Source organism: Lolium perenne, chromosome 7 (genome assembly GCF_019359855.2).
Source record: "Lolium perenne isolate Kyuss_39 chromosome 7, Kyuss_2.0, whole genome shotgun sequence".
Lineage (NCBI taxonomy): Eukaryota > Viridiplantae > Streptophyta > Magnoliopsida > Poales > Poaceae > Lolium > Lolium perenne.
The window spans coordinates 17,444,296-17,472,006 of record NC_067250.2 but is presented as its reverse complement, the minus strand read 5'-3'; the positions used below and the strand labels follow the sequence as shown (position 1 = coordinate 17,472,006).

General features: G+C 46.5%; 2 protein-coding genes across 2 annotated transcripts; one reads left to right on the top strand and one right to left on the bottom strand.

The window, feature by feature from the left end:
- Positions 1–1,801: 1,801 nt before the first annotated feature.
- LOC127311299 (lipoxygenase 2.3, chloroplastic) lies at positions 1,802–5,837 on the top strand. Its single transcript, XM_051341707.1, has 6 exons — positions 1,802–2,167; positions 2,686–2,951; positions 3,036–3,273; positions 3,352–3,666; positions 3,955–4,040; positions 4,240–5,837. Exons 1-6 carry the CDS (start codon positions 1,834–1,836, stop codon positions 5,671–5,673), a joined length of 2,673 nt encoding a protein of 890 aa, XP_051197667.1. The 5' UTR covers positions 1,802–1,833; the 3' UTR covers positions 5,674–5,837.
- A 159-nt stretch (positions 5,838–5,996) lies between these two features.
- Positions 5,997–8,723, bottom strand: LOC127311300 (putative F-box/kelch-repeat protein At5g24040). The gene is made up of 3 exons (XM_051341708.1): positions 8,465–8,723; positions 7,184–7,481; positions 5,997–7,075 (listed from the first exon to the last, which is right to left on the bottom strand). The coding sequence occupies exons 2-3, from the start codon at positions 7,473–7,475 to the stop codon at positions 6,300–6,302; spliced, it is 1,068 nt and encodes a 355-aa protein (XP_051197668.1). The 5' UTR covers positions 7,476–7,481; positions 8,465–8,723; the 3' UTR covers positions 5,997–6,299.
- Between the last annotated feature and the right edge of the window lie 18,988 nt (positions 8,724–27,711).

The following is a 27,711-nucleotide window of genomic DNA, read 5'->3' as shown; positions in this document are numbered from 1 at the left end:
TGCGGCTGTGGCGGCGGTGGAAGCGCCCGAACTGCGCGGCCGTGGCAGCGGTTGAGGCGCCCAGTGCTGCGGCTGTGGTGGCGTTGGAGGCGCCCACTGCTGCGGCTGTGCCGGCGGTGGCGGAGGTGCCGCCAACTCCAGGAGCGCCTGTCGAAGTGCTTCATCCGCCGACAGGCCCGGTGGCATGACGGCGGTGGCGTAGCGGGGCAGCGGCGGCTGCTCAGGCTCGTCGTACTCGGAGACGAGGACGGCGACCTTCGCCATCTCTTCGTCCGTCATGTTCTCCGGGAACTCGAAGTTCCGGCCCTCCGCCAAGGCCTGCTGCCATTCGTGGAAGACGACAGCGACGTAGTCGTCGCTATCGTCCTTCACCTCCTCGCTATGGTACGCGAGCGCCTCGACGTAGTCGTCGTCATCGTCGTACATGGCGTAGGCTTCGTCGTCGTCGTCAACGCGGTCGTCGGCGTCGTTGTGTTGCGTCTGCTGACGTCGCGTCGGCGCATGCTGACGACGCGTCGGCGTCTGCTGACGACGAGCCGGCGGTGCAAGGCCGAAGGGGTAATCCCTGTCGCCCATGAAGCCTGTCCTTCGTCTCCTGTCCGTCTCCGTGGACAGGTACGTACGCCAAAGCTCCGAGTCGATGGTGTACGCCGGATCGTCGCGGAGGTCCGCCGGCACATACCGCCTCCTGCGCCGGATCTCCGCCGTCCGATCAGGCTCACGCGCAGGTACTGGAGGGATGGGCACCCGGCGGCAGCTGAGCCGCCTGCCGCCAGGCAGCTGCACGCCGGACCACACGTCGTCGCACGACATCCATTTGCCGTGCATGAGCCTGCCCACCGTGACGGGGAGCGGCACCCTCTTGCAGCCGCTGCCGGAGGCCTCAAAGTCGTTTTTCTTCCCCATGACGCTGCGGCGGTGGTGGTGCGACTGGAGGCGTGGTGTGGGTGAAGGAGCGACGCGGCCGGTGGACTTTTAAGGGTGGCCGCGCGCGGGATACGATGCCATTGAAGGCGGCGCAGAAGCCCAGCCGCCGCCCCCTAGTGCGCGTGCAGAACAGGCAGCCGCGCCATTGATGGCGAAGGCTGCGGCGCAGACGTGGAAGCGCTGACCGCCGAAGCGATGCCCTCAATGCAGGCTCGCTGCCAGGCGGGCCCGGTGGAGAAGCGAGCGGACACTTTGCGTGTCCGCCGAGCGTCCGCAGAGACGCAAACCTGGCGCATATTTGGGCCAGGTTTGCGTCTCCGCGGACGGTCCGATCACTTTGCGTCGCGCCGCTGAAGGTGGTGCACGACGCATTTTCGGTCAAGGCGGACACAAACGGTCGCTCAGCCGGAGATGCCCTTACAGAAGCCACACCCAACATCAATTATTAACTTTTTGAGGAATCCTGCATCATGGCTGCAGTTCAAGAAGTAAATATGGATGAGAAATCATCTTCTCTACCTTGATGTGACTGAGCATATGAGACAACCATGATCTATTGTGATAACATGGCTGCTATTTTTTCTTCTCGACAAATATCATACCATGTGCAACTGTTCCATCAAGTGTCAGGTTGGTACAACCTATCGACATAATGATACCTAATAATGCACGGAAGTTCCGTACACAGGACCATCTCCACTCTCTCACAGATTGTGCTACTCGCATTGTCCTAAATGATATGCCGCGGATTTCCTCTAAATTTACATTTAACAATACACTAAAATGATAGAAATAATTACGATAAATAATTTGGGACACAGAGAGTATTCTATATAGAGAGAGTACTCTATATATAACTAGCACCACCCCATACGTAGACACTACCAATACACACGAGCGGTAACCATGATCCATCTGAAGCAGCCTCTGGTGCTCTCCACGCCGAGCAAAAACTATGCCTCGCCGCTCTTGGCCACCGCAGCAGCGTCGACCAGCCACCTGAGGGACGCCTCCGGAGCTTCGCGCCTTCTCAGATCGCGCCCCATCTGCTGCGCGTCTATGGACGAGGCCGTCGGTGCGTCCACGTCGGTGACGGCCAAGGAGAGGCCGTTGACGGTGACGGCCATCATCACCGCCCAGGCACCGTCCTCCACGTACCTCTCGCGCGGCGTCGACAACCTCCAGGACCTCTTCGGCAAGACGCTACTCCTTGAACTCGTTAGCTCCGAGCTCGACCCAAGTGAGTCTCTCTATGTAAATTAACTCCCTTGATCTGATGTGTAACATTAGGAGAGTACTGTGCATTTGCTTTCCGGGCCATGACTAACGGAAGTTATCCTTTTTTTCATTCTAATAGCGAGCAACGTGTGCTCCTAAGAAAATCAGAGCGACGATTGTTGGTATGTATATGAATGCACCCACACACACACACAAAAAGTCATCAATATTTTTTGCAACATCAAAACGTCAAAAGTTTTATGTGAAACCGATTGACAATTTCACCATCGACTTTGTATCGATGAGATATTCGAAATTTGGCTCTATGTTAGATGTTTCTACAACTTCTTTTCGTAGTTCAGAAATCAGAATGACATTGTTTTGACCGTAAAAGCGGATTGTGGAGTACACGTACGCTACAATTAAATCAACCATTGTGCCATGATATCATTTGCTGGTGTTTTCTCATGTGCAATTAACGCTTGTTTTTTTGTTCATGTGCCCCGTTTGATATAATTTCCGTTATTTCCTGCCATGTAGGAACGGGAGAGGAGAGGGAGAGAGTGAAGGGGTTCGTGCACATCACCCTCAAAGAAGGGACTTACGAGGGGAAGATGTCTGTTCCAGCATCATTCGGACCGGTGGGAGCGGTGCTTGTGGAGAACCAGCACCATGAAGAGATGTTCATCAAGGATATCAAGCTTATCACAGGCGGGGATGAGAGCACCGCAGTCACCTTCGACGTTGGCTCCTGGGTGCACTCCAAGTTCGACAACCCTGAACCGCGCGTCTTCTTCACTATCAGAGTAACTGAGCTAGGCACATGCAGTTACAATATGTTGTCTCCATGGATGCACGGTCACTTAACAATGCAAGGCCGTATGTTGTAGTCGTACCTGCCATCGCAGACACCAACAGGGATCGAGGCACTTAGGAGGAAGGAGCTGGAGACGCTGCGTGGCGATGGCCACGGTGAACGGAAGTTCCACGAGCGCGTCTACGACTATGACACCTACAACGACCTCGGTGACCCTGAAAGCAACATCGACCACAAACGCCCCGTGCTTGGCACCGAAGAGCACCCCTACCCTCGTCGATGCCGCACCGGACGCCCCATGACCATGCTTGGTACGTACATAGGCACACACACACATGCATCAACCGACCTTTACTCTCAAATTCTAATGGGCTGCATCGTTGGTGTAGACCCGAAGACGGAGAAGAGGAGCTCTCCGGTGTATGTGCCACGTGACGAGCAGTTCTCGGATGTGAAGGGGGATGACTTCAGTGCGGCAACGATGCAGTCGTTATTGCATTCCATCCTGCCGACGATAGCGCCGCTTCTCAACAACTCAAAGTCCTTCTCGGACTTCCCGGACATCGACGCCCTCTATAGAGACGGCATGCCGCTACGCGTCGACGGTGCTAACTCCTTCAACAATGTCATCTCCCGTGTAGTCCGTAAGATCAAGGACACCACGGAGCACGTCCTCCGCTTCGAGGTCCCCAAGATGCTTGAGAGTGAGCACCGCCGTCGTCCTTGCCTCCACAGGAATGGATGCGAGAACTATAAAATCATGAGCATGATACCTGCTAGCATTTCACACCCTAACTATAAAATCATGAGCATGATACCTCCCAGCATTTCACATCCTAATTTTGCATGAAATTAAGCATTTTGAACGAAATTATTAAAATCAAAATATGTTGAATGCAGAATACGATTACTTGGATGAAAAATACAAGATACCTATTTATAAATGTGCGAGGAAAAAAGGGTTTTGCAATTACATGAAAGTCTTTCTACAGGAGATAGATTCTCGTGGTTCGAAGACGAGGAGTTCGCGAGGCAGACCCTTGCAGGGCTTAACCCTAATTGCATCCGCCTGCTCATGGTAAGTACAACCTCTGTTCCATAATATAAGCCGTTTTGACAAATTATTTTAGGTTGCGAAAATGGTTTGCATTAGCTAGGATCCGATTCATTCAAAGCAGTGCATATTGGTCTTTATAAGTTCAGAGAACATTTTTAAGGGCCCATACCACACCGGTCTGCATTAGTTCGATTAACGAGAGAGCATGTCTTGATCGCAGGAATTTCCCATAGTGAGCAAGCTTGACGCTGAGGTGTACGGACCGCCAGAGTCGGTGCTAACCAAGGAGCTCCTGGAGAAGATGATGAAGGGTGCCCTTACGGTGGATGAGGCGCTGGAGGACAAGCGGTTGTTCCTGCTGGACTACCACGACGTGTTCCTGCCGTACGTGCACAAGGTGCGCGAGCTGCCGGACACGACGCTATACGGGTCACGCGCCATCTTCTTCCTCACCGACGAGGGCACGCTGACGCCGCTGGCCATCGAGTTGACACGGCCGCAGTCACCGACCAAGCCACAGTGGAAGCGCGTCTTCACGCACGGGTCCGACGCCACCGAGAAGTGGTTGTGGAAGCTGGCCAAGGCTCATGTGCTAACCCACGACAGCACCTACCACCAGCTCGTCAGCCACTGGCTGCGCACGCATGCCTGCGCCGAGCCGTACATCATCGCCACCAACCGGCAGCTCAGCCGGATGCACCCGGTGTACCGCCTCCTGCACCCGCACTTGCGCTACACCATGGAGATCAACGCCATGGCCAGGGACAGACTCATCAACGCCGACGGTGTCTTCGAGGAGACATACTGGCCCGGGAGGTACTCCATGGAGCTTTGCTCCTACGCCTACGGTAAGACCTGGCAGTTCAACACGGAGGCGCTGCCGGAAGACCTGGTCAGCCGGGGACTTGCCGTGCGCCGGGACGACGGTGAGCTGGAGCTCACCATCAAGGACTACCCGTACGCCAATGACGGGCTCCTCATCTGGAACGCTATCGAGCAGTGGGTGTCCAGTTATGTAGATTTCTACTACAAGTCCGACGAGGACGTCACCGGCGACGAGGAGCTCCAGGCGTGGTGGGAGGAGGTGCGCACCAAGGGGCACGCCGACAAGAAGGACGAGCCCTGGTGGCCGGTGTGCGACTCCAAGGATAACCTCATCCAGGTCCTAAACAGCATCATGTGGGTCACGTCCGGCTACCACGCCGCCGTCAATTTTGGGCTATACCAGTTCGCCGGGTACTTCCCAAACCGCCCCACTGTTGTGCGGAAGAACATACCGGTGGAGGAGAATAGAGAGGAAGACATGAAGAAGTTCATGGCCAGGCCGGAGGAGTTTCTGCTGGAGAGCCTCCCTTCGCAGATGCAGGCCATCAAGACGATGGCGACGCTGGACATTTTTTCCTCCCACTCGCCCGATGAGGAATACATGGGAGAGTACGCCGAGCCGGCGTGGCTGGCCGAGCCTGTGATCAAGGCGGCATTCGACAAGTTCAGCAGCAGGCTAAAGGAGGTGGAGGGCACCATCGATGAGCGAAACAACAATCCAAACAACAAGAACAGGTGCGGTGCTGGCATCGTGCCGTACGAGCTGCTCAAACCATTTTCAGAGCCAGGGGTCACTGGGAGGGGCATCCCCAACAGCATTTCCATCTGATCTCCCCTCCAGGATTAGGTTACCCCGTAATTTTGCATGTAGCCTTGGGAATAAGATGTTTTTTTTCCTTTTGACAGTCACTGAATAAGATGTATGGGTGGCACATTCCATGGCGAATGACTATAAGTCAACACGTCAATAGAAAATTACGAAGTTAAAGATTAGTATCACTGCACCAACATTGCTAACCTTTCATCCACAGCAACACTTAAAAAAATGGCGGTAGTACCACCAAGGAAAAGTTAGTAGCAATGGATGGTCGGCTCATACACGATGCCAAGTTAATTCAGTTACATGGCATATCACTAACAAAAAAGATCAAGTTGCTACAATGGAAGGCTTGCACATTTAAATACATCCCGACATCCCGTTAAGATCATCCACAAGAGAATACACCATCATACCAATTACCAACTGAGAGTTCACAATCATACGGTAACATAGCACAAGCACAAAGATAAGTAGCACCTAGGCTGGGTTGATCAGGATACTAATTAATAACTTAAGTCCCACCATAAAATATAAAGATGACCAGTTCCCAGGTTGGATTGATCACACTGCTTAAGCAAATCGAGTTAGGCAAGCAAAGAGCCTCCAAAACAGCAGAAAAAACCCTGCTGGGTTGATCATACAGCTTCAGGAGGGAAAAACCATGCTGGACGCCACTGCCCAGCACGTTCTGGTGGAGCTGCTGCAGTCTGCACCATCAATGGCGTGATCTTCCCATTCCTCATGTTGTACACACCGGAGTCAAGAAGAGGATTCACAGAACATGGCAGACCCAAATAGTCAGCCATGAAGTAGATGCAATCCTCTCGGTATCCACTGCATTCTGTAGCAGGTAGGGACTTGGAAGCATGTTGGCCAAGAAAGAGGGCATGGCCACCCAACTTACTGATCCTTCTCCATCGGCCAGGGTTGGTGCTCAAGTCTGCCTCAAAGACTTCAAATGCAACAGTATGGTCATATCCAAATACATAGTCACTTACGGGACCATGTATGGACTCGAACCAACGTTTCACAATCAACAGTCTACCACCACATTCAACTAGATACACCGCTACTGTATAGCCCCTATTGTCCACCTTGGGCAAGGATTTAGGAATTCCACCTAACTCATGCAAAGAGTGAATTATGCATTCAGTGGATGCAATACAAAGGTCATTGCCCAACTCAACGATGCAGAGTATGCCAAACCCGCACAATGCGTACAGCTTTCCATCAAAGAATGCAACATCCTCAATCTGAAGTGCTGGAACCTTATCATCTCTGAACAAGTCAGTGGCAATCGGTGGCTGACTAATACAAAGTGTAGCACAGTTGTCATCATCCATAATCAGTGCAGCAACAAGAGAATCCGGTGCTGAGTCCAGGGGCGAGGGCACCACCAACTTATAGGAAACTGGACTGATGCAAGAGTTGGGATTAGATATCTTACGCTTCCATACTTTGGCTAGCTCAGGAAGCTATAAAGTGGTCTTAGAGAAAGGGTTGACCAATGAACACCCACCATCACTGGTCATGAGGAATAGCCAGTCATCAATTGAGCCGCAGCAACAAGCACCGACTGGTACAGGCATGTGGTGAATTTCACCACCTGGAATGCTGAGGAAGGTGCCGTCGGGTAGGGTAATCCATGGGAATGGGAGGGGAATGGACTGCAGCAGACTATTAGAACGCCACGGGTGACACACTGCTCTCAGACGAACACGGTCAGCTATGGAAGGGAGACGCCTGAGAACAAGGCCCAGGAGTTCTGGCTGAAGATCTGACCAAGGTCGAGACTCTGCAGTCTCCATCATGCAAGTCTACAAGACAGGCATGGGATTCATCATTAAACAGAGTTTTAAAAAAAACGCAACTGGGTTTCTTATGCTACTCTAAGACCAAAGGCCATCAGCAGAATTCCATAAGAAAGCTAACGAATTTCAGAGTATAATTAAAATATCAAGATTTAGCAGAAATCGTCAATCATCAGACAGAAATAAAGTAATAAAACTGCAACATTTATATGCCTTTTGCACTTGGTAACAGCAGCTGCAGTAAGAAGTAACTGCGAGTCTGCAACAACTAAGCTTGGACAACTGAGCATGTTCCTTTAGATAATGAGGTGCATGGCTGAAATAGAAAAGAAAGATCCTTTGATTGTGGTCCTCTAACTAGAAACATCAACAGCAGCAGCATAAAGAGCTGTGGAAAAAATCCCTCAAAAAAAAAGAGCTGTGGAAAAAATTGAGTTTTTCGTTACTCATGTGCAATGGCCCAACATTATGACCTAGTCACAGCACAGGTTCCATTATTATTTAGATGAAAAGGGCTGAAGGCATTCAGTTAAGTAAAATATATAAGAAAAGTGACATCTTATTCAAGTACAGGCCCAAACAATAGCTGCCCATCAGAGCAAAGTGTAAAGTGTATTACTGTATATTTCTTGCTTTTACATCAGATAATAATTAACTCCATCACCAAGCTTAAATCAGTAATAGGTATCCTAAATCAGTAATAGTTGTGCATCACAAACTATACATTTGTACCACACGCAGATCCGCTACAAGAAACAATTTGGTTAGGTATCTGCGGTCTGCAAAAGAAGTTCCAATTTTTTTTCTTTGAACAAGGTGAAACGAGGAGGCAGAGCCAAATATTCCTACACAATTTGCATGTAAAAACTGGATAACCAAGCACAGATGATATAGATGTACTACTAAAATAAATAGTGTTGGTTATCAATCCGCCCAACGAACTAAAAACTAACAAGAAATGATAAGCAGATAGAGGAGCAAGGGCTTACGGCTTACTCTTGTGTTCCTCCTAGTGGCCTGGTCGGCGAGAGGGGAGGAGGGGGAACGGAACCGAGTCGGCCGGCGGAAGAGCGGAAGGGGATGGTCTCCGGCGGCGGGGGAGGCTCAGGTCGGCGAGGAGCTAGGTGTCTGCGACCTGGGCGTGGGTGGGGAGGGGAAGGGGAAGAGGAGATGCCATGGAGAAGATGTGGTTTTGGCTTGGTTGTGCCCTCTCCCAGCGCTGCCGTTTCGTGTGTGAAGTGAGGAAGAAGAGAGGCCGGCCCGCGAAGCAAGGCCCGTCTTTAGTGCCAGCGAAATCCTCCTGCCAACGCTACGAGTGAATATTAGGAAATTTGCCCGTGCGTTGCATCGGAGGAAAAAACCTAAACTCCCCGTAAGTGCAGTGACTCCTCTCGCTAGCTCTCGACGGTCTCGTCAAGGATCTCAATAATTAGTTGCCCTGTACTCTAGCCTGTTCATGAGCGCCGCCTCATGCTCCCGTGGGTGAGACACCCGGCGACCGGCTGATGTAGGGGCTATAAAGAAAATCTGCAGCTCGTGTCGGCATTCACTGCGGTGTGCCTCGCATTGTACGGGGTGATACTGTACCTCAAGTTCTGAACCACATGTACATGCGGTGAAGCGGCAGGTCGGACGGTGTGCACCCGACGATGGATCCGGCACAGCGGGGAAGAGAGGTGCATAGGAGTGCTCGACCTGGCGGCGCTGACGGCCATGACTATGACGCTGGTGTTCAGGTTCAACGCGAAGAAGGTGTTCGACTGAAGACTCAGTCAGCGTCAGCTAAGTGTTGCAGTTTAGATGAGCTTCAGCAACAGTCAGGACGTTGCCGATGGCAGCACGTTCTCCATGCTCCCGTTAATGCAAGGGCGGCGCCAATAGGGGGGTCGAGGGGGGTCGTTCGATCCGGCTCCCGATCGACCAAAAAAAAAGCAAATCGGCCCTCGAGTTTCCCGGGACCCGACCTGACCCAGCGACAAAAAAAGGCACATACGAATCCCTTGAGCATGTTCAAAAAAAAAAAAAAAAATCCCTTGAGCCTCCTTCTCCCCGACTTCCCGCGCCGCGCCGCCAATCCTGCCAATCCCGCCCGGACGTCCTCGTCGCTCCCCCGTAGGCAGCTTCCAGGCCCTACCCGCGCGTCCTCGTCGCGCCCCCAATCGGCCGGAAAGCCCATTACCCGTCCCCGCCAGGCCCTACCCGCGCGTGCACCTCCTCTCTCCCAGCAGCCGACCCGCGGGAGTATGTTGCTAGCTCTGTCCTGTAACTGTATGTAAGGCTGTAATGTGTAGTGATGTACGGCTGTAACGTGTAACCTCTGCAAATTCCCTCAAAAACACACACACAGACACCTCTGCAGCAGAGAGTTCTGGACATCTGGTGCGGGGCAGGAATGCAAGAGTGCGTTGTGCGGTGTGCCTGGATGCCATGCAGGACGCCGACGCCGCCCGGGTGCAGGCGCGCGTTTGACATTGGGTGCGGCAGTGACGATCTCCCAGCCTAGGAAGCTTCGATCGGGAAGCTGCGGCCTGAGGTTCTCTCGGTTGGCCGTCGACAACACCGTCGTCTTCCCCCACCATATGTGAGCGTCGGCCGTCGGCAACACCGCCCTCCCAGCCCGACGCCCTATTGTGTCCATCGTCACCGCGCCGGTAGCTGTCACATCTGGCTGGAAAAGTGAAAAGTGATTAATCGATCCTCTCGCGATCCAACAAGAGGCAGCCGAGCACACAATCACACACATATACTACGGCCCTACGGGCTAACTCGGTTGTTGTGATTCGGTTTAATCTCTGATCTGGTTGCGTACGTTTCAAGGTGGGCTTCGCGGACGAGGCACCCACGGTTTGTCTAGCTCGGCTCTTTCAATTTGGATTGGTCTCTGTTTTGGTATGTGGCAAGCTGGATGATTAGCGTTTTGACGGACGAAACCAACACTACCGACGACGGAAACAATGGACCGAACCACGGAAACGCTTTCGCTTTTATTATTAGGTATAGATATCGGAGATGTATCTATATTAGTCCCTGTGCTCAAAAATAGAAAATTCTATATTAGTCCCACAATTTTTCACTGTTCAAAAAATCGTCCAATTCAACAATTAATGAGCTGATTAATCGCTACGTGATAGCCACCGATTAGTCGATAAACTCATTTATCATCCCAATAACTCATTTATCGTCCGATTAATCGGCTGATTTTCCTATTAATCGCTAATCGCCAGCAGACCGACTTGACACCGATAAGCGATTTCCTGAACGTTGCAATTTTTCGTTTCTAACTCGAGCAACAAATCTTCAGACATATTCCCTGCTGAATCTTGTTTGTCTTTGTGTAGACTGATTACAGATTAAGAAAAGTTGATTATAGATTAAAAATATTGTGAAGTTGTAGACAATCTTACCAACTGCATTAAATTATTTCTGTAAGCCACCTCTCCACTATATAAGGAGGAGAGGTGGCATTCCCTTGCATGGGAGGTTGAGCTAGGTTACGATTGATCTCACCTAGGGTTTTCTCCCTCTAGCACTTCACCTTCTTCCTCTAGCCAAGGGCCGGAGGGAAGCCATTGTAGCTCTATGTGAGTTCACATAGATCAAACAGGCAGGAGTAGGGGTGTTACCTCCTCACGAGGGCCCCGAACCTGGGTATATCGTGTGTCTATGTGTGTGTCTTCTCCATCTCCCACTCTCCGGATCCCTCGGAGCACATTTGGCCCCAATATAAGCCTACCTATGGCACATGTTTGTTCACCACGCCGACACCCCATCGCCTATTTCTACCCCCTCCTCCCCTCCCCTCCCCCCAAATTTTGAGCTCCTCCTCCCGTCGGCAAGTAGGAAAGAGGCAAGACGCATCTCCGATCGATGACGATGGTAGCAGCGGTGGCGGCGACTGCATCTGGGCAGCTTCATCTACTTCCTAGTGCAGCAGATCTTCACCTTCGGCGATGAGTGCAAGGAAACCCTTATCCCGATATCGTGGTTATGTTTAGATCTAGGTGATGAATTGTCAGATCTTGGCTAGGGTTTGGTCTTGTAGCAGGGGTTAGTCTGGATTGTGCTGAGCTATCATGATCTTGCTAGGTTTCGACTTTTCTGGTTGCTTGTTTGTCCCAAATGTGCTGAGCTACCATGATCTTGCTAGCGTTTGTGTTATTCACAGTTGCAATGAACTGCTTATCTGATTTAGGATGATGTTGGTACGGTTTATGATGTCCACTTTAGGCATGTCTTTGCTTCCAAGTAGATTCACGTTATATGTACTACGATGTGTGTAGGACTCCTTCTGTAATGACTTTAGCCAGGCGCTTGTCTGCGCTGGGGACTCTCAAATCCATTCGCAAGTTCCCGATTCACAGCCCCTCTTTGAGTCGAAGGTGGCGGTCACCCCTCCGTCGACCATCAATGGGCATGTGGCTGACCTGGTGGCTCAGGTAGCAGAAGAGGTTGCGGCTAGGTGATACGTCCAAAACGTATCTACTTTCCCGAACACTTTTGCTATTGTTTTGCCTCTAATTTGTGTGTTTTGGATACAACTAACGCGGACTAACGCTGTTTTCAGCAGAATTGTTCTGGTGTGTCATTTTTGTGCAGAAATCCAACTTTCAGGAAAATCCTCGGAATTTATGCGAAAGGTCTTATTTTTCCAGAAGACTCGCGGAGCCAGAAGGGCAAGCCTGGGGGAGGCCCAGGGCCCCCAGACACTAGGCCGGCGCGGCCCAGGAGGGGGGCGCGCCGCCCTAGCGTCTGGCCCCCTCGGCTGGCCTCCGACGCCCTCCTCTGGACTACTTAAGGGGTTTCGATCTAAAAATCGCGACCAAGAAGTCGAAGTCGCTAGAAACCCTCTGATACGTCCAAAACGTATCTACTTTCCCGAACACTTTTGCTATTTCTTGCCTCTAATTTGTGTATTTTGGATGCAACTAACACGGACTAACGCTGTTTTCAGCAGAACTGTTCTGGTGTCTCGTTTTTGTGCAGAAATCCAACTTTCGGGAAAATCCTCGGAATTTATGCAGAAGGCCCTATTTTCCCAGAATGCGACGGAGCCGAGAAGGACAAGTAAGGTGGAGGCCTGAGGGCCCAACACCATAAGGCGGCGCGGCCTAGGGGGGCCCGCGCGGCCCTATGGTGTGGCCCCCTCGGCCGGCCTCCGACGCCCTCCTTCGGACTATATAAAGCCTTCGACCTAAAAACGCACGGGGAGAAGTCGAAGTCGCCAGAAAGCCTCCAGAACGCCGCCACATCGCGAAACTCCGTCGCGGGAGCCAGAAGTCTCTGTTCTGGCACTCCGCCGGGACGGGGAATTGGAGGAGATCATTGCCATCATCACCGCCAACGCCTCTCCATCAACCAGTCATGTTTCCCCCATCCATGTGTGAGTAATTCCCCCGCTGTAGGCCGAAGGGGATGGTAGGGATTGGATGAGATTGGTCATGTAATAGCATAAGATTGTTAGGGCATAGTGCCTAGTGTCCGTAATTGGTACTTTGATGATATTGTTGCAACTTGTTATGCTTAATGCTTGTCACTAGGGCCCGAGTGCCATGATCTCAGATCTGAACATGTTATTGTTTCATCATGATATTCATTGTTTATTGATCTTACCTGCAAGTTGTATACACATGTCGCTGTCCGGAACCGATGGCCCCGAAGTGACAGAAATCGGGACAACCGGAGGGAATGGTAGTGATGTGAGGATCACATGTGTTCACGGAGTGTTAATGCTTTGCTCCGGTACTCTATTAAAAGGAGTACCTTAATATCCAGTAGTTTCCCTTGAGGCCCGGCTGCCACCGGCTGGTTGGACAAAAGATGTTGTGCAAGTTTCTCATTGCGAGCACGTACGACTATAATTGGAACACATGCCTATTGATTGCTTTGTACTTGGACACCGTTTTATTATTATCTGCAAATGCCCAGCTATGATTGTTACATGAGTTTCTCTCATCCATGCAACGCCCGTCATCCGTCCCCGTGCCTACAGTATTTTAATCCTGCTGTTTACTAAAATCACTACTGCTGTCTCTGTTACTCTGCTGCTGTTATTTCACTACTGCTACTGCTATAAAACTGTTACTACTGATAAACTCTTGCGAGCAAGTCTGTTTCCAGGTGCAGCTAAATTGACAACTCCGCTATTAAGGCTTCCAAGTGTTCTTTGTCTCCCCTTGTGTCGAATCAATAAATTGGGTTATACTACCCTCGAAGACTGCTGCGATCCCCTATACTTGTGGGTTATCAAGACCGTTTTCTGGCGCCGTTGCCGGGGAGCATAGCTTTATTTGGAAGTTCACTTGGATTAATATTGTTCGCTGCAAATTCTCCATCATGGGTAAACCTCGCGATTCTAAAGTCGCCATATTACCATCCACTACAAGAAAAGGTACAATTCTGAGTACCTCTGCTACTCTTGATTCACCATCGGTGATAAGTCAACTTGTCTCACCGCCACAAGCTGGTACGTCTGCTGAATCTGAAAACTCTCATAATATTGATAATGTTTCTGCTGTGCTTGATGATAGTGGTTCATTGGGATCCTTTCTAGATGCTACAATTGCTAGGTCTAGACAAATTGAAAATGCTGAAACTCCTAATGAAAATGCCACTACACCTGTTAATTCACCTGAACTTGATTATTCTAGTGATGATCCTGATGAAGATTATGTGGAGCTTAATGATGATTTTATTGATAAATGCAATTCTATTACTGATGCAAGAAACATTAAAAAGTTTCTCGCACAATATACTGTTAGACATAAGCTGTCTCCTGATCCTGAATTTGCCACATCTCCTATATGCATTAAGGATAAAGATTATGATTTTTCTCTTGATCTATCTCATATAGCTATTGTAGAGAAAACACACTTTTGTGGTACTGAAAAAGAAAGTGCTGTAGAACACATGATTGAACTTTCTTCTATGAGTAGCTTGTTTTCTGATGATGTCAAGATGCGTACTTACTTTGTCGCTAAAAATTTTCCTTTCTCATTAAAGGATGATGCTAAAACTTGGTATAATAATTTGCCTCCTGGTTCTATTAAAAATCCAACTGAGTTGCGTGACGTTTTCTTTCGAAAATACTTTCCCGCTAGTGCTCAACATGGTGCTTTACAGAGAATTTACAGATTTGATCAGGGAGATGAAGAGAAATTGCCTGCGGCATGGGCAAGATTTTGTTCTCTTATCAGAGCTCGACCTGGACATGATTTAGAAAAGAATGATCTACTTGATATATTTTATAGTGGACTAACCATTGAATCTAGAGCATATTTGGATAGTTGTGCTGGTTGTGTTTTCAGGAAAAGAACTCCAGAAGAAGCTGAAGATTTATTGGCTAGAATAAGCCGGAATCATGATGATTGGGAAACACCTGAACCAACTCCAACGCCAATATTGAAGAAGAGGGGTTTAATTGAATTGAATGATGATGATATGCGGGAAGCTAAGAAGTCTCTCAAGGAGAAAGGTATTAAATCCGAAGATGTGAAGAATCTACCTCCCATAGAAGATATATGTGAGATAATTCCCCCTTCACCCATGATTGAGGTAAACTCCCTTCAACGCTTTACTAGGGAAGATATTCCGTATTCAAAACCTCCTGCGCAATGCTTAGATGAGTTTGATAATTATATTGTTAAGCAAGAAAATTTTAATATGAGAGTAGAGAATCATCGAATGGAAAATTCTCAAGCTATTAGCAATTTGCATGATATTGTGGAGAGAACCTCCAATGATGTTAAGGTGCTTGTTAAACATTTTCAAATGATTCAAACTCAAATTGATCAACTCACTAAAGTGCAAAATGACTTGCTAAATAATAATTCTAAAGAGAAACATGCTTATGAAGTAACAACTAGAGGTGGTGTCTCTACCCAGGATCCTCTATATCCTGAAGGGCATCCCAAAAGAATTGAACAAGATTCTCAACGCATTGAACCTAGTGCTCCTTCTAAGAAGAAAAAGAAGAAGAAACATAAAAATGTTGTAGAATCCTCTGAACCTGCTAATGATCCTAATAGTATTTCTATTTCTGATGCTGAAACTGAAAGTGGTAATGAACATGATAATGATAATGATAATGATAAGAATGATGCTTCTGATAAAGAAGAGGTAGAAGATGAACCTGAAAAGCATGATAAAAATAAAAAGTATACTAAAGTAGATTTTATTGCTAAGAAACATGGTAATGAAAGAGAACCTTGGGTGCAAAAGCAAATGCCTTTTCCTGCTAAGAAACTAAATTCAAAGGAAGAAGAACACTATAATAAATTTTGCGATTGGATGAAACCCTTATTTTTGCAAATCCCTTTGACTGATGCTATTAAATTGCCTCCTTATTCAAAGTATATGAAAGATATTGTTACTAACAAGAGGAAAATCCCCAATGAGCAAATTTCCACTATGCTTGCTAATTACTCTTTCAATGGCAAAGTGCCAAAGAAATTGGGTGACCCAGGTATACCTACTATTCCTTGTTCTATCAAGAATAATTATGTTAAAACTGCTCTATGTGATTTGGGAGCCGGTGTTAGTGTTATGCCTTTTTCTCTTTATAAGAGACTTTATCTAGATAAGTTGATACCTACTGATATATCTTTGCAAATGGCTGATAAATCTACTGCTATTCCTGTTGGTATATGTGAGGATGTTCCTGTTCAAGTTACTACAAACTGCTTGATATTAACTGATTTTGTTGTGTTGGAAATGCCTGAAGATGATAATATGTCTATTATTCTTGGGAGACCTTTTCTTAACACCGCAGGGGCTGTTATTGATTGCAATAAAGGAAAGGTTACTTTTAATGTTGATGATAAAGAGCATACTGTCTATTTCCCCAAGAAGATTGATAAAGCATGTGGAGTCAATACTATTTCTAATGTGAGAACTATCAAAATTGGAACTATCGATTGTCCTATATATAAGCCTAAAGAAGGTTATCAAAATCTTATGATTGGATCCATATCAATACAATTCAAGGTAACATGATTGATTTGAGGTTTATTTCTTCTTATGTTATGTAAAAATTATTCGGTGGCAAGACTTGATCAACCTTGTTAACGAATACTTTTTATATGCATAAAGGAGGTAAACAACATCTCTTTCTCACTCCACTTGTCTTATTTGCTGTAGCACTTTTGTTTTGCAAAGTTCCTTAGTTAATTAGAGTTTTCAAAAAAATTCCTGGCCAGTAATAATAAACTAAATACCCAGAAATGTGCATTTTTCAAAGTTTTCAAAAATTCACAAAAATTATACCGTTGGTCCTATTTTTCGAAGAGGCACCTGGGAGCACCAGAGGATGACCTGTGGGGCACCCCAGGGTGCCACACCACAGGCCGGCGCGGCCAAGGAGGGGGGCGCGCCACCCTGTGGTGTGGGCCCCTCCTTGCCCCACTATTTCATCTCTTTCTCCCAGCATCTTCTCTCTCCCGAAAAAACTCGAACCAACTTTCTCTCACTCGCGTTTTTGCTCAAGAGCTCAGGATTTTTTGATTTCTTTGCTCAGCCCAGATTTCTGTCTGAAATTTGGCACATTTGCTCTCCGGTATGTGACTCCTCCGCCTATCCAAGTATAATTTTGTTTGGTTGAGTATATCTTGAATATTTTGCTGCTGTAGGTAACATGTTTAGTGAGCTTGCATGCTTGTTCTAAGTTGTATAAACTAGTTTTGATGCATGATTAGTACTCTAGCAAGTTCCTATAGTAGTTCCCCTTGATTATATGTCACCAAATCAAATGTTATATTGTTTGTTGAAAATTTCAGAAAATGGAGTGGAATAGATATCAACTTAACCAACAAGAATTGGAGGTCCAACAAGTCATGAGAGTGAACCGTGAAGAGGGAGTATACCCCTCTTACTACCCGTGCGCGGATTTCATGAGAAGCGCGGGAATATTGGAAGATGTTCGGAGTCTAATTTCTCGTGCAGGGCTGAGTGATGTTGTTGAAGGAGAGCCAAGCCAATATGCAAAATTAACTATGTCTGTTGTGCAGGACTTTAAGTTCAATTGGTCGCGATCTAATCCCACGGTTCAGTATAAAATTTACAATAAAGCTGTCAACTTGCCATTCAGTAATTTTTGTGCAGCAATTAGAGTACCGCAATGGGGATCATGCGAGAAGATAAGGGGATCGCCGCAAGAACTCTTAAGCCTCTTCAAGATGATTTGCTATGGAAGGAGTTTCTCAGAGGATAGTGGTAAAATCACTAGCATTCAGCTCCCAGCTATCCGCTACTTTGCTTATTTCATTACTAAATGCGTTCTTGCTAGAAGGATTGGTGGTAGACTATCTATCCCGGATTTAGCTTTTCTAGCTGCGGCACTGCAAAGTAGTAGGACTTATAATTCGGGGGCATTGATAGCTTATAGACTTGCTACTAACCGTGAGAAAGGTGGAATTTGTGGAGGTCTCATCGCCTCTCGTTTACTAGCTTTGCATAATGTAGAACCTCATCATCTTGACATTCCACTTTCCATAGAAAAACTTGACATAGTCTCTATGATTAGACATGAATTTGTTTCTGACTCCTCGAACTTGGGTAACCTGTTTTACAAGATGATATTTTATAAGAAAGTCTGGAGAATAACTGAGAAACTAGTAAGATTGCCTGCGCCTGTTCTGTTTAACCTTGATTCCAGGGAAGATTGGTCGGTCACAGAAGGTGCACTGAATGCACACATAGAGGGAGGAGGCCATCATGCAAGAGACAACACGGAGGAGGCCGAGGAACACCTCAACTCATCATCCTATGCAGCAAGTTCCTCACATCAACATGTTGGGTATGTGGAGCCTCCACGCTTTTCTTCTGCACAGGAACTTTACTATGACTACGCCATGAATTATCCACCGGCGAGGAACAGCGACCCTCGTTGGGGTTGAACTCCACTTAGGCCAAAAGCCTAAGCTTGGGGGGAGGTATACCGGCATCACTCATTCTTTGCATATTATGATTGATGGATACTTGTTTTGTTTGTTTGAGTGGTTTTCTAATGAGAGGAAGATGATATTTGGGGAAGTGCTGCCTGAAAAACAGATTCTGGACTGTTACCGTAAAAATTCTCAAAAATAGCCAGAACAGTATTTTGCGAAGCCAATTTTTTTGCATGTTGCCCAGGTTGTTATCTAACTTTCATTAGTTGAACACTTTTCGATTTGAGCAGTGGAAGAATTTATTAAAAATCGAGTACTGTACTGCTGTCAAGTTTGACGAATTTCTGCTGCTTTGTGTTTATGTGAGTTTTCTAGCTTGCTATTTCTTGTTTTTGCTTTGTTTCCTTCCCAAAACACAAAAAGACCAAAAATATTTCTGTTGTTTATCTTCATCATTTGTTTGCTTTGGTTGCTTGCATTTGTTTCGCTTTATTTGCTATTGCTAGTTTGCTATAAGAAAACCCAAAAATATTTTGCTTTGTTTGCTTGTTTCCTTTTGTTCTTGTTTGCAATTCGAAAACACCAAAAATATTTGCTGTTCTTCTTTGGTTTGTAAAGTTCATCATGAGTTCAATGGTCTTCGGTGGCTGGAGCGTGGTTTTCATTTTATATTATCCAAGCTACACAAGTGAAAGGCAATAATGACGATCTACGACAATTGGATTGTGGTGAGAGGCTGGTATGAACTCTATTTGTTTTCATTTTTGTACATATACTCATCCATGTGAGCATGCTTAGTTGGTTCATGTGAGGTATATGCTATTTGAGAAAGTCTAGTAGTTCATGATCTCTCATGTTTAGCCCCAATTTATTAATATGAGTAGCATGTCATGGATGTTTGCTTGCATTGTTTTATTCATAAGTAAGTATGGCATTGTGGTATCCTCCTCTGAATAATTCATTTATATCGACTTGGCACATGCTCACGCATGCATATGACTGAACAAAAGTCAATTAAGCCTTGATGATTTACATTGTTTCAGAGTTCTTGTATCACTTTTATGCCTCCGTTAATTTATTTTGCCGCAAGCATGATTATGACAGTTACTGCTCTCTTGATTTGTCGCTCCCTAGTCTTTTGCTAGCCTTCACTTGTACTGAGCGGGAACGCTGCTCGTGCTTCCAAACACCTGAAAACCAAGTTGTTCCAAAGTGTCCACCATAAATACCTATGCATGGCATTTCAAACCATTCCAAGTAAATTCTCATGCGCCACCTTTAAAACCTTCAAAATGCTTCTCAATTTGTGTTTATGTTTCATAGCTCATGAGGAAGTATGTGGTGTTTAGCTTTCAACCTTGTCATTTACTTTTGACGGACTCTCATATGGACTAGTGGCACATCCGCTTATCCAATAATTTTGCAAAAAGAGCTGGCAATGGGATTCCCAGTCCCAAATTAATTAACTTAAATAGACACTCCTCCATGGTATGTGATTGTTGGACGGCACCCAAAGGATTCAATTAGCCATGGCTTGTGTAAGCAAAGGTTGGGGGGAGTGTCATCATCATAATAAAACTAAAATAAAAAAGGCACTCCTTCATGGTATGAGATTGTTGGCAGGCACCCGAGGATTCGGTTAGCCATGGTTTGTGTAAGAAAGGTTGGAAGGAGTGCCACATAAATATGCAAATAATTCATGGGAGCCGCTCTTGGGAGTCCGGTTGGCGAGGTAGTTGGTGTACCCATTACCATTCGTTGACAACGACAAACACCTCTCAAAATAATTTTACTCCTGATTTTAAAAATGAAAAGCTCTAGCGCATGTTAATCCCTGCTTTCCTCTGCGAAGGGTCAATCTTTTACTTTTATGTTGTGTCTCCATTATTTCTTTGAGCACTATCTTGAGAGCACAACTGTCATTCTTAGTATAATATGCTTGTCTCAAAATATGATTGATTGTGGTATAACTTTGATGCTTTTATCTTTGACAATCACTACTTCTAGTCTTTCTATGAACTCCAGAGGTGCCTGGGCATTTATGTTTTGCCGATCAAATACGGGCAAGCGAGATACCACTTTATCATACTCTCTTATGAACATTGCAATCCTGCTTACATACATGATTCATGATGCTTATTATTAATTGTTGGTACCTCTCCATGATTGACATAGCTGTTAGATGATCTTATTTGCATGTATCTCATTATGAACTGCTTAAGTATTAGCCATAGCATGAGAATACATACATCATATGAGCAAATGTGTTCGTGAAAGTTCTTTTATCGCTCAGTTGTTAACTGAATTGCTTGAGGACAAGCAATAAGCTAAGCTTGGGGGGAGTTGATACGTCCAAAACGTATCTACTTTCCCGAACACTTTTGCTATTGTTTTGCCTCTAATTTGTGTATTTTGGATGCAACTAACACGGACTAACGCTGTTTTCAGCAGAACTGTTCTGGTGTCTCGTTTTTGTTCAGAAATCCAACTTTCGGGAAAATCCTCGGAATTTATGCAGAAGGCCCTATTTTCCCAGAATACTGACGGAGCCAGAAGGACAAGTAAGGTGGAGGCCCGAGGGCCCCACACCATAAGGCGACGCGGCCTAGGGGGCCCGCGCGGCCCTATGGTGTGGCCCCCTCGGTCGGCCTCCGACGCCCTCCTTCGGACTATATAAAGCCTTCGACCTAAAAACGCACGGGGAGAAGTCGAAGTCGCCAGAAAGCCTCCAGAACGCCGCCACATCGCGAAACTCCGTCGCGGGAGCCAGAAGTCTCCGTTCTGGCACTCCGCCAGGACGGGGAATTGGAGGAGATCATTGCCATCATCACCGCCAATGCCTCTCCATCAACCAGTCATGTTTCCCCCATCCATGTGTGAGTAATTCCCCCGCTGTAGGCCGAAGGGGATGGTAGGGATTGGATGAGATTGGTTATGTAATAGCATAAGATTGTTAGGGCATAGTGCCTAGTGTCCGTAATTGGTACTTTGATGATATTGTTGCAACTTGTTATGCTTAATGCTTGTCACTAGGGCCTGAGTGCCATGATCTCAGATCTGAACATGTTATTGTTTCATCATGATATTCATTGTTTATTGATCTTACCTGCAAGTTGTATACACATGTCGCTGTCCGGAACCGATGGCCCCGAAGTGACAGAAATCGGGACAACCGGAGGGAATGGTAGTGATGTGAGGATCACATGTGTTCACGGAGTGTTAATGCTTTGCTCCGGTACTCTATTAAAAGGAGTACCTTAATATCCAGTAGTTTCCCTTGAGGCCCGGCTGCCACCGGCTGGTAGGACAAAAGATGTTGTGCAAGTTTCTCATTGCGAGCACGTACGACTATAATTGGAACACATGCCTATTGATTGCTTTGTACTTGGACACCGTTTTATTATTATCTGCAAATGCCCAGCTATGATTGTTACATGAGTTTCTCTCATCCATGCAACGCCCGTCATCCGTCCCCGTGCCTACAGTATTTTAATCCTGCTGTTTACTAAAATCACTACTGCTGTCTCTGTTACTCTGCTGCTGTTATTTCACTACTGCTACTGCTATAAAACTGTTACTACCGATAAACTCTTGCGAGCAAGTCTGTTTCCAGGTGCAGCTGAATTGACAACTCCGATGTTAAGGCTTCCAAGTGTTCTTTGTCTCCCCTTGTGTCGAATCAATAAATTGGGTTATACTACCCTCGAAGACTGCTGCGATCCCCTATACTTGTGGGTTATCACCCTCCAGAACGCTGCCACATCGCGAAACTCCGTCTCGGGAGCCAGAAGTCTCCGTTCTGGCACTCCGCCGGGACGGGGAATTGGAGGAGATCATCGCCATCATCACCACCGACGCCTCTCCATCGACCAGCCATGTTTCCCCATCCATGTGTGAGTAATTCCCCCGCTGTAGGCCGAAGGGGATGGTAGGGATTGGATGGGATTGGTCATGTAATAGTATAAGATTGTTAGGGCATAGTGCCTAGTGTCCGTAATTGGTACTTTGATGATATTGTTGCAACTTGTTATGCTTAATGCTTGTCACTAGGGCCCGAGTGCCATGATCTCAGATCTGAACATGTTATTATTTCATCATGATATTCATTGTTTATGGTCTTACCTGCAAGTTGTATACACATGTCGCTGTCCGGAACCAATGGCCCCAAAGTGACAGAAATCGGGACAACCGGAGGGTATGGTAGTGATGTGAGGATCACATGTGTTCACGGAGTGTTAATGCTTTGCTCCGGTACTCTATTAAAAGGAGTACCTTAATATCCAGTAGATTCCCTTGAGGCCCGGCTGCCACCGGCTGGTAGGACAAAAGATGTTGTGCAAGTTTCTCATTGCGAGCACGTACGACTATATTTGGAACACATGCCTATTGATTGCTTTGTACTTGGACACCGTTTTATTATTATCTGCAAACGCCCTGCTTGATTGTTACATGAGTTTCTCTCATCCATGCAACGCCCGTCATCCGTCCCCGAGCCTACAGTATTTTAATCCTGCTGTTTACTAAAATCACTACTGCTGTCTTTGTTACTCTGCTGCTGTTATTTTACTACTACTACTGTTATAAAACTGTTACTACTGATAAACTCTTGCGAGCAAGTCTGTTTCCAGGTGCAGCTGAATTGACAACTCCGCTGTTAAGGCTTTCAAGTATTCTTTGTCTCCCCTTGTGTCGAATCAATAAATTGGGTGAGACGACCCGCGAAGACTGCTGCGATCCCCTATACTTGTGGGTCATCAAGACTGTTTTCTGGCGCTGTTGCCGGGGAGCATAGCTTTATTTGGAAGTTCACTTGGATTGATATTGTTCGCTGCAAATTCTCCATCATGGGTAAAACTCGCGATCCTAAAGTCGCCATATTACCATCCACTACAAGAAAAGGTACAACTCTGAGTACCTCTGCCACTCTTGATTCACCATCTGTGATAAGTCAACTTGTTTCACCGCCGCAAGCTTCACTTGCTGGTACTTCTGCTGAATCTGAAAACTCTCATAATATTGATAATGTTTCTGCTGTGCTTGATGATAGTGGTTCATTGGGATCCTTTCTAGATGCTACAATTGCTAGGTCTAGACAAATTGAAAATACTGAAACTCCTAATGCCACTACACCTGTTAATTCACCTGAATTTGATTATTCTAGTGATGATCCTGATGAAGATTATGTGGAGCTTAATGATGATTTTATTAATAGATGCAATGCTACTGCTGATGCAAGAAAAATTAAAAAGTTTCTCACACAATATACTGTTAGACATAAGTTATCTCCTGATCCTAAATTTGCCACATCTCCTATATGCATTAAGGATAAAGATTATGATTTTTCTCTTGATCTATCTCATATAGCTATTGTAGAGAAAGCACCCTTTTGTGGTACTGAAAAAGAAAGTGTTGTAGAACACATGATTGAACTTTCTTCTATGAGTAGCTTGTTTTCTCATGATGTCAAGATGTGTACTTACTTTGTCGCTAAATTTTTTCCTTTCTCATTAAAGGATGATGCTAAAACTTGGTATAATAATTTGCCTCCTGGTTCTATTAAAAGTCCAACTGATTTGCGTGATGTTTTCTTTCGAAAATACTTTCCTGCTAGTGCTCAACATGCTGCTTTACAGAGAATTTATAGATTTGACCAGGGAGATGAAGGGAAATTGCCTGAGGCTTAGGCAAGATTTTGTTCTCTTATCAGAGCTCGACCTGGACATGATTTAGAGAAGAATGATCTACTTGATATATTTTATAGTGGACTAACCATTGAGTCTAGGGCATATTTGGATAGTTGTGCTGGTTGTGTTTTCAGGAAAAGAACTCCAGACGAAGCTGAAGAATTATTGGCTAAAATAGGTCGGAATTATGATGATTGGACTACACCTGAACCAACTCCAACGCCAATATTGAAGAAGAGGGGTTTAATTAAATTGAATGATGAAGATATGAGGGAAGCCAAGAAGTCTCTCAAGGAGAAAGGTATTAAATCTGAAGATGTGAAGAATCTACCTCCCATAGAAGATATATGTGAGATAATTCCCCCTTCATCCATGATTGAGGTAAACTCCCTTCAACGCTTTACTAGGGAAGATATTCCGTATTCGAAACCTACTGCTCAATGCTTAGATGAGTTTGATAATTATATTGTTAAGCAAGAAAATTTTAATATGAGAGTAGAGAATCATCTAATGGAAAATTCTCAAGCTATTAGCAATTTGCATGATATTGTGGAGAGAACCTCCAATGATGTTAAGATGCTTGTTAAACATTTTCAAATGATACAAACTCAAATTGATCAACTCACTAAAGTGCAAAATGACTTGTTAAAAAATAATTCTAAGGAGAAACATGCTTATGAAGTAACAACTAGAGGTGGTGTCTCTACCCAGGATCCTCTATATCCTGAAGGGCATCCCAAAAGAATTGAACAAGATTCTCAACGCATTGAACCTATTGCTCCTTCTAAGAAAAAGAAGAAGAAACATAAAAATGTTGTAGAATCCTCTGAACCTGTTAATGATCCTAATAGTATTTCTATCTCCGATGCTGAAACTGAAAGTGGTAATGAACATGATAACAATAATGATAATGATAAGAATGATGCTTCTGATAAAGAAGAAGTTGAAGATGAACCTGAAAAGCATGATAAAAATAAAAAGTATACTAAAGAAGATTTTATTGCTAAAAAACATGGTAATGAAAGGGAACCTTGGGTGCAAAATCAAATGCCTTTTCCTGCTAAGAAATTAAAATCAAAGGAAGAAGAACACTATAATAAATTTTGCGATTGGATGAAACCTTTATTCTTGCAAATCCCTTTGACTGATGCTATTAAATTGCCTCCTTATTCAAAGTATATGAAAGATATTGTTACTAACAAAAGGAAAATCCCCAATGAGGAAATTTCCACTATGCTTGCTAATTACTCTTTCAATGGAAAAGTTCCAAAGAAGTTGGGCGACCCAGGCATACCTACTATTCCTTGTTCTATTAAGAATAATTATGTTAAAACTGCTCTATGTGATTTGGGAGCCGGTGTTAGTGTTATGCCTTTTTCTCTTTATAAGAGACTTTATTTAGATAAGTTGATACCTACTGATATATCTTTGCAAATGGCTGATAAATCTACTGCTATTCCTGTTGGTATATGTGAGGATGTTCCTGTTTAAGTTACTAATAACTGCTTGATATTAACTGATTTTGTTGTGTTAGAAATGTCTGAAGATGATAATATGTCTATTATTCTTGGGAGACCTTTTCTTAACACCGCAGGGGCTGTTATTGATTGCAATAAAGGAAAGGTTACTTTCAATGTTGATGATAAGGAGCACACCGTCTATTTCCCCAAGAGGATTGATAAAGTATGTGGAGTTAATACTATTTCTAATGTGAGAACTATCAAAGTTGGAACTATCGATTTTCCTATATATGAGCCTAAAGAAGGATATCAAAATCTTATGATTGGATCCATATCAATACAATTCAAGGTAACATGATTGATTTGAGGTTTATTTCTTCTTATGCTATGTAAAAATTATTCGGTGGCAAGACTTGATCAACCTTATTAACGAATACTTTTTAGAGAGTGCATTCGCTGCCCACGGGGGTAGCTACGCATGCCTGCCTTACCGTTAGATGTGCATGAAGATTCGTACTTACTCGATTCCTCTTTGACCATGTCCGCGAGGCGCACAGTAAACAAAAGGCTAATGGGATTGTCTCCGCGCTGGTTCCGTGTGATTAGTCCTCTCTCTGGCTCGCTCACAGCCACAAACCTCTCCTAATTTCCACCGCCGCCGCTCCCCGCTAGCCGCGCCGGCCTGCACTTTCCCCGGGAGCCGCTGCACCTGCCACTGATTCCTTCCGAGGGGAGCCTTTATCCCCGAGACACCAAGCACCGGTGCCTCGAGCCTCCAAATTTCCTCGCTGCTCCGCCGCCGGCAACCGAGCGAGGCCGTCCAACAACTTCTGCTCGAGCAGCCAATCCACTAGAGAGGTCGAGCGGGATGGCGCGGAGGAGAAGCAGCACTGGCCCGCGCGCCTCCGTGGGCTCTACACCGCTGGAAGCAGCAGGCGACTGGCGCCCGTCCACGTGTGGGGGAAGAGCACGGTGATTCACACATGGGACGACCGGCGCGGCGCGCGTCTGCGCGTGGAGAAATATGCGGTGATTCACACACGCGTATGAGCTAAGCAAGCAGGCTAGTAGCTTGATGGAAAGAATGGATTTGATGGTTTGCTAGCTGGAGCAGATGGATGCGTCAATCCAGTTGGTCCAATCTCGCCACAGCCAAGATGGTTCAAGTTTGCTTCCCAGCGCCGGTCGAGTACCGCTGCCCCGCCTTCTCCCGCGCCGCCAGCCACCATGGATTTCGCGGTCGCCCGTTCCTCCTGGCCGTGACGACTGACGAGCACCATCGGTCAATCACTACTTTGGTCAAATCGATTAAACAGAGATCTGGTCATGACGCGCTCGTGGAGCCTCTCTATTAGTGGAGAAGTGGCAGTGGAGGGTTCTCAAGAGGTTGACCTCCGCTCCTCCTCTGGCTAAGTCACGCGAGCTGGGATCGAGCGGACCGCTGCCGCGGCACGCCTTCGAGCGGAACCGTCTGTGCCATGTGGAATCCTGGCTACATCCATCTCCAATCTCCCAAATCTCAGCTATCATCGATCTCCCAAATCGAGTCAACGGGCTCCAGGGGCGCCTCCTTTGCGGCCAAAATCGAGCTGATCTGCCCGACGAGCCGAACCCCGCTGCAGACCCGACGTCCACCGCTGCCCGACCCCATGAGCTCAATCCCTCATCTGTTGAAGCCGGTGGACCTTCTCTATCGCTCAAGCCGGCCGATGGTGCGGACGAGAAATACTGCTCAACCTGGCGCAGATCGGTGGCCCGCGCGTGTGCTCTACGTCAAGGATCTGGAGGCCCGGCGTGCCAGTCGACGAGGTCCTTCGAGGAACGCACCCACTCCTAGCTCCACAGCGGCAGGAGCGCTCATGGCCAAGCCCCCTCCAGGCTGTGCGGCGGCGGTCGGCGGTCAACTGGATCAATCAGTGGAAACACGGCCTTAACACGACGTGGATTATTGGGTCGGAGGTAGGCGACGAGGACCGCCTGCCGCCGGTTGCGAGGCAGGCAGGAGGATGAGAGGATGGACTCGGAGGTCCTCCCAGTGAACGGTAGTGAGAGACAAAAACGGTGATTTAGCCTAAGTAGTGTATTTGCTTAATGCTTTAAGAACGCGGGGTGGTAATTCGATTTGACCAGGTGGACACGTGTTAGATGGGGGAGGGGTGTGCAGCTACCCCCGTGGGCAGCGAGCTTCATCCCTACTTTTTATATGCATAGA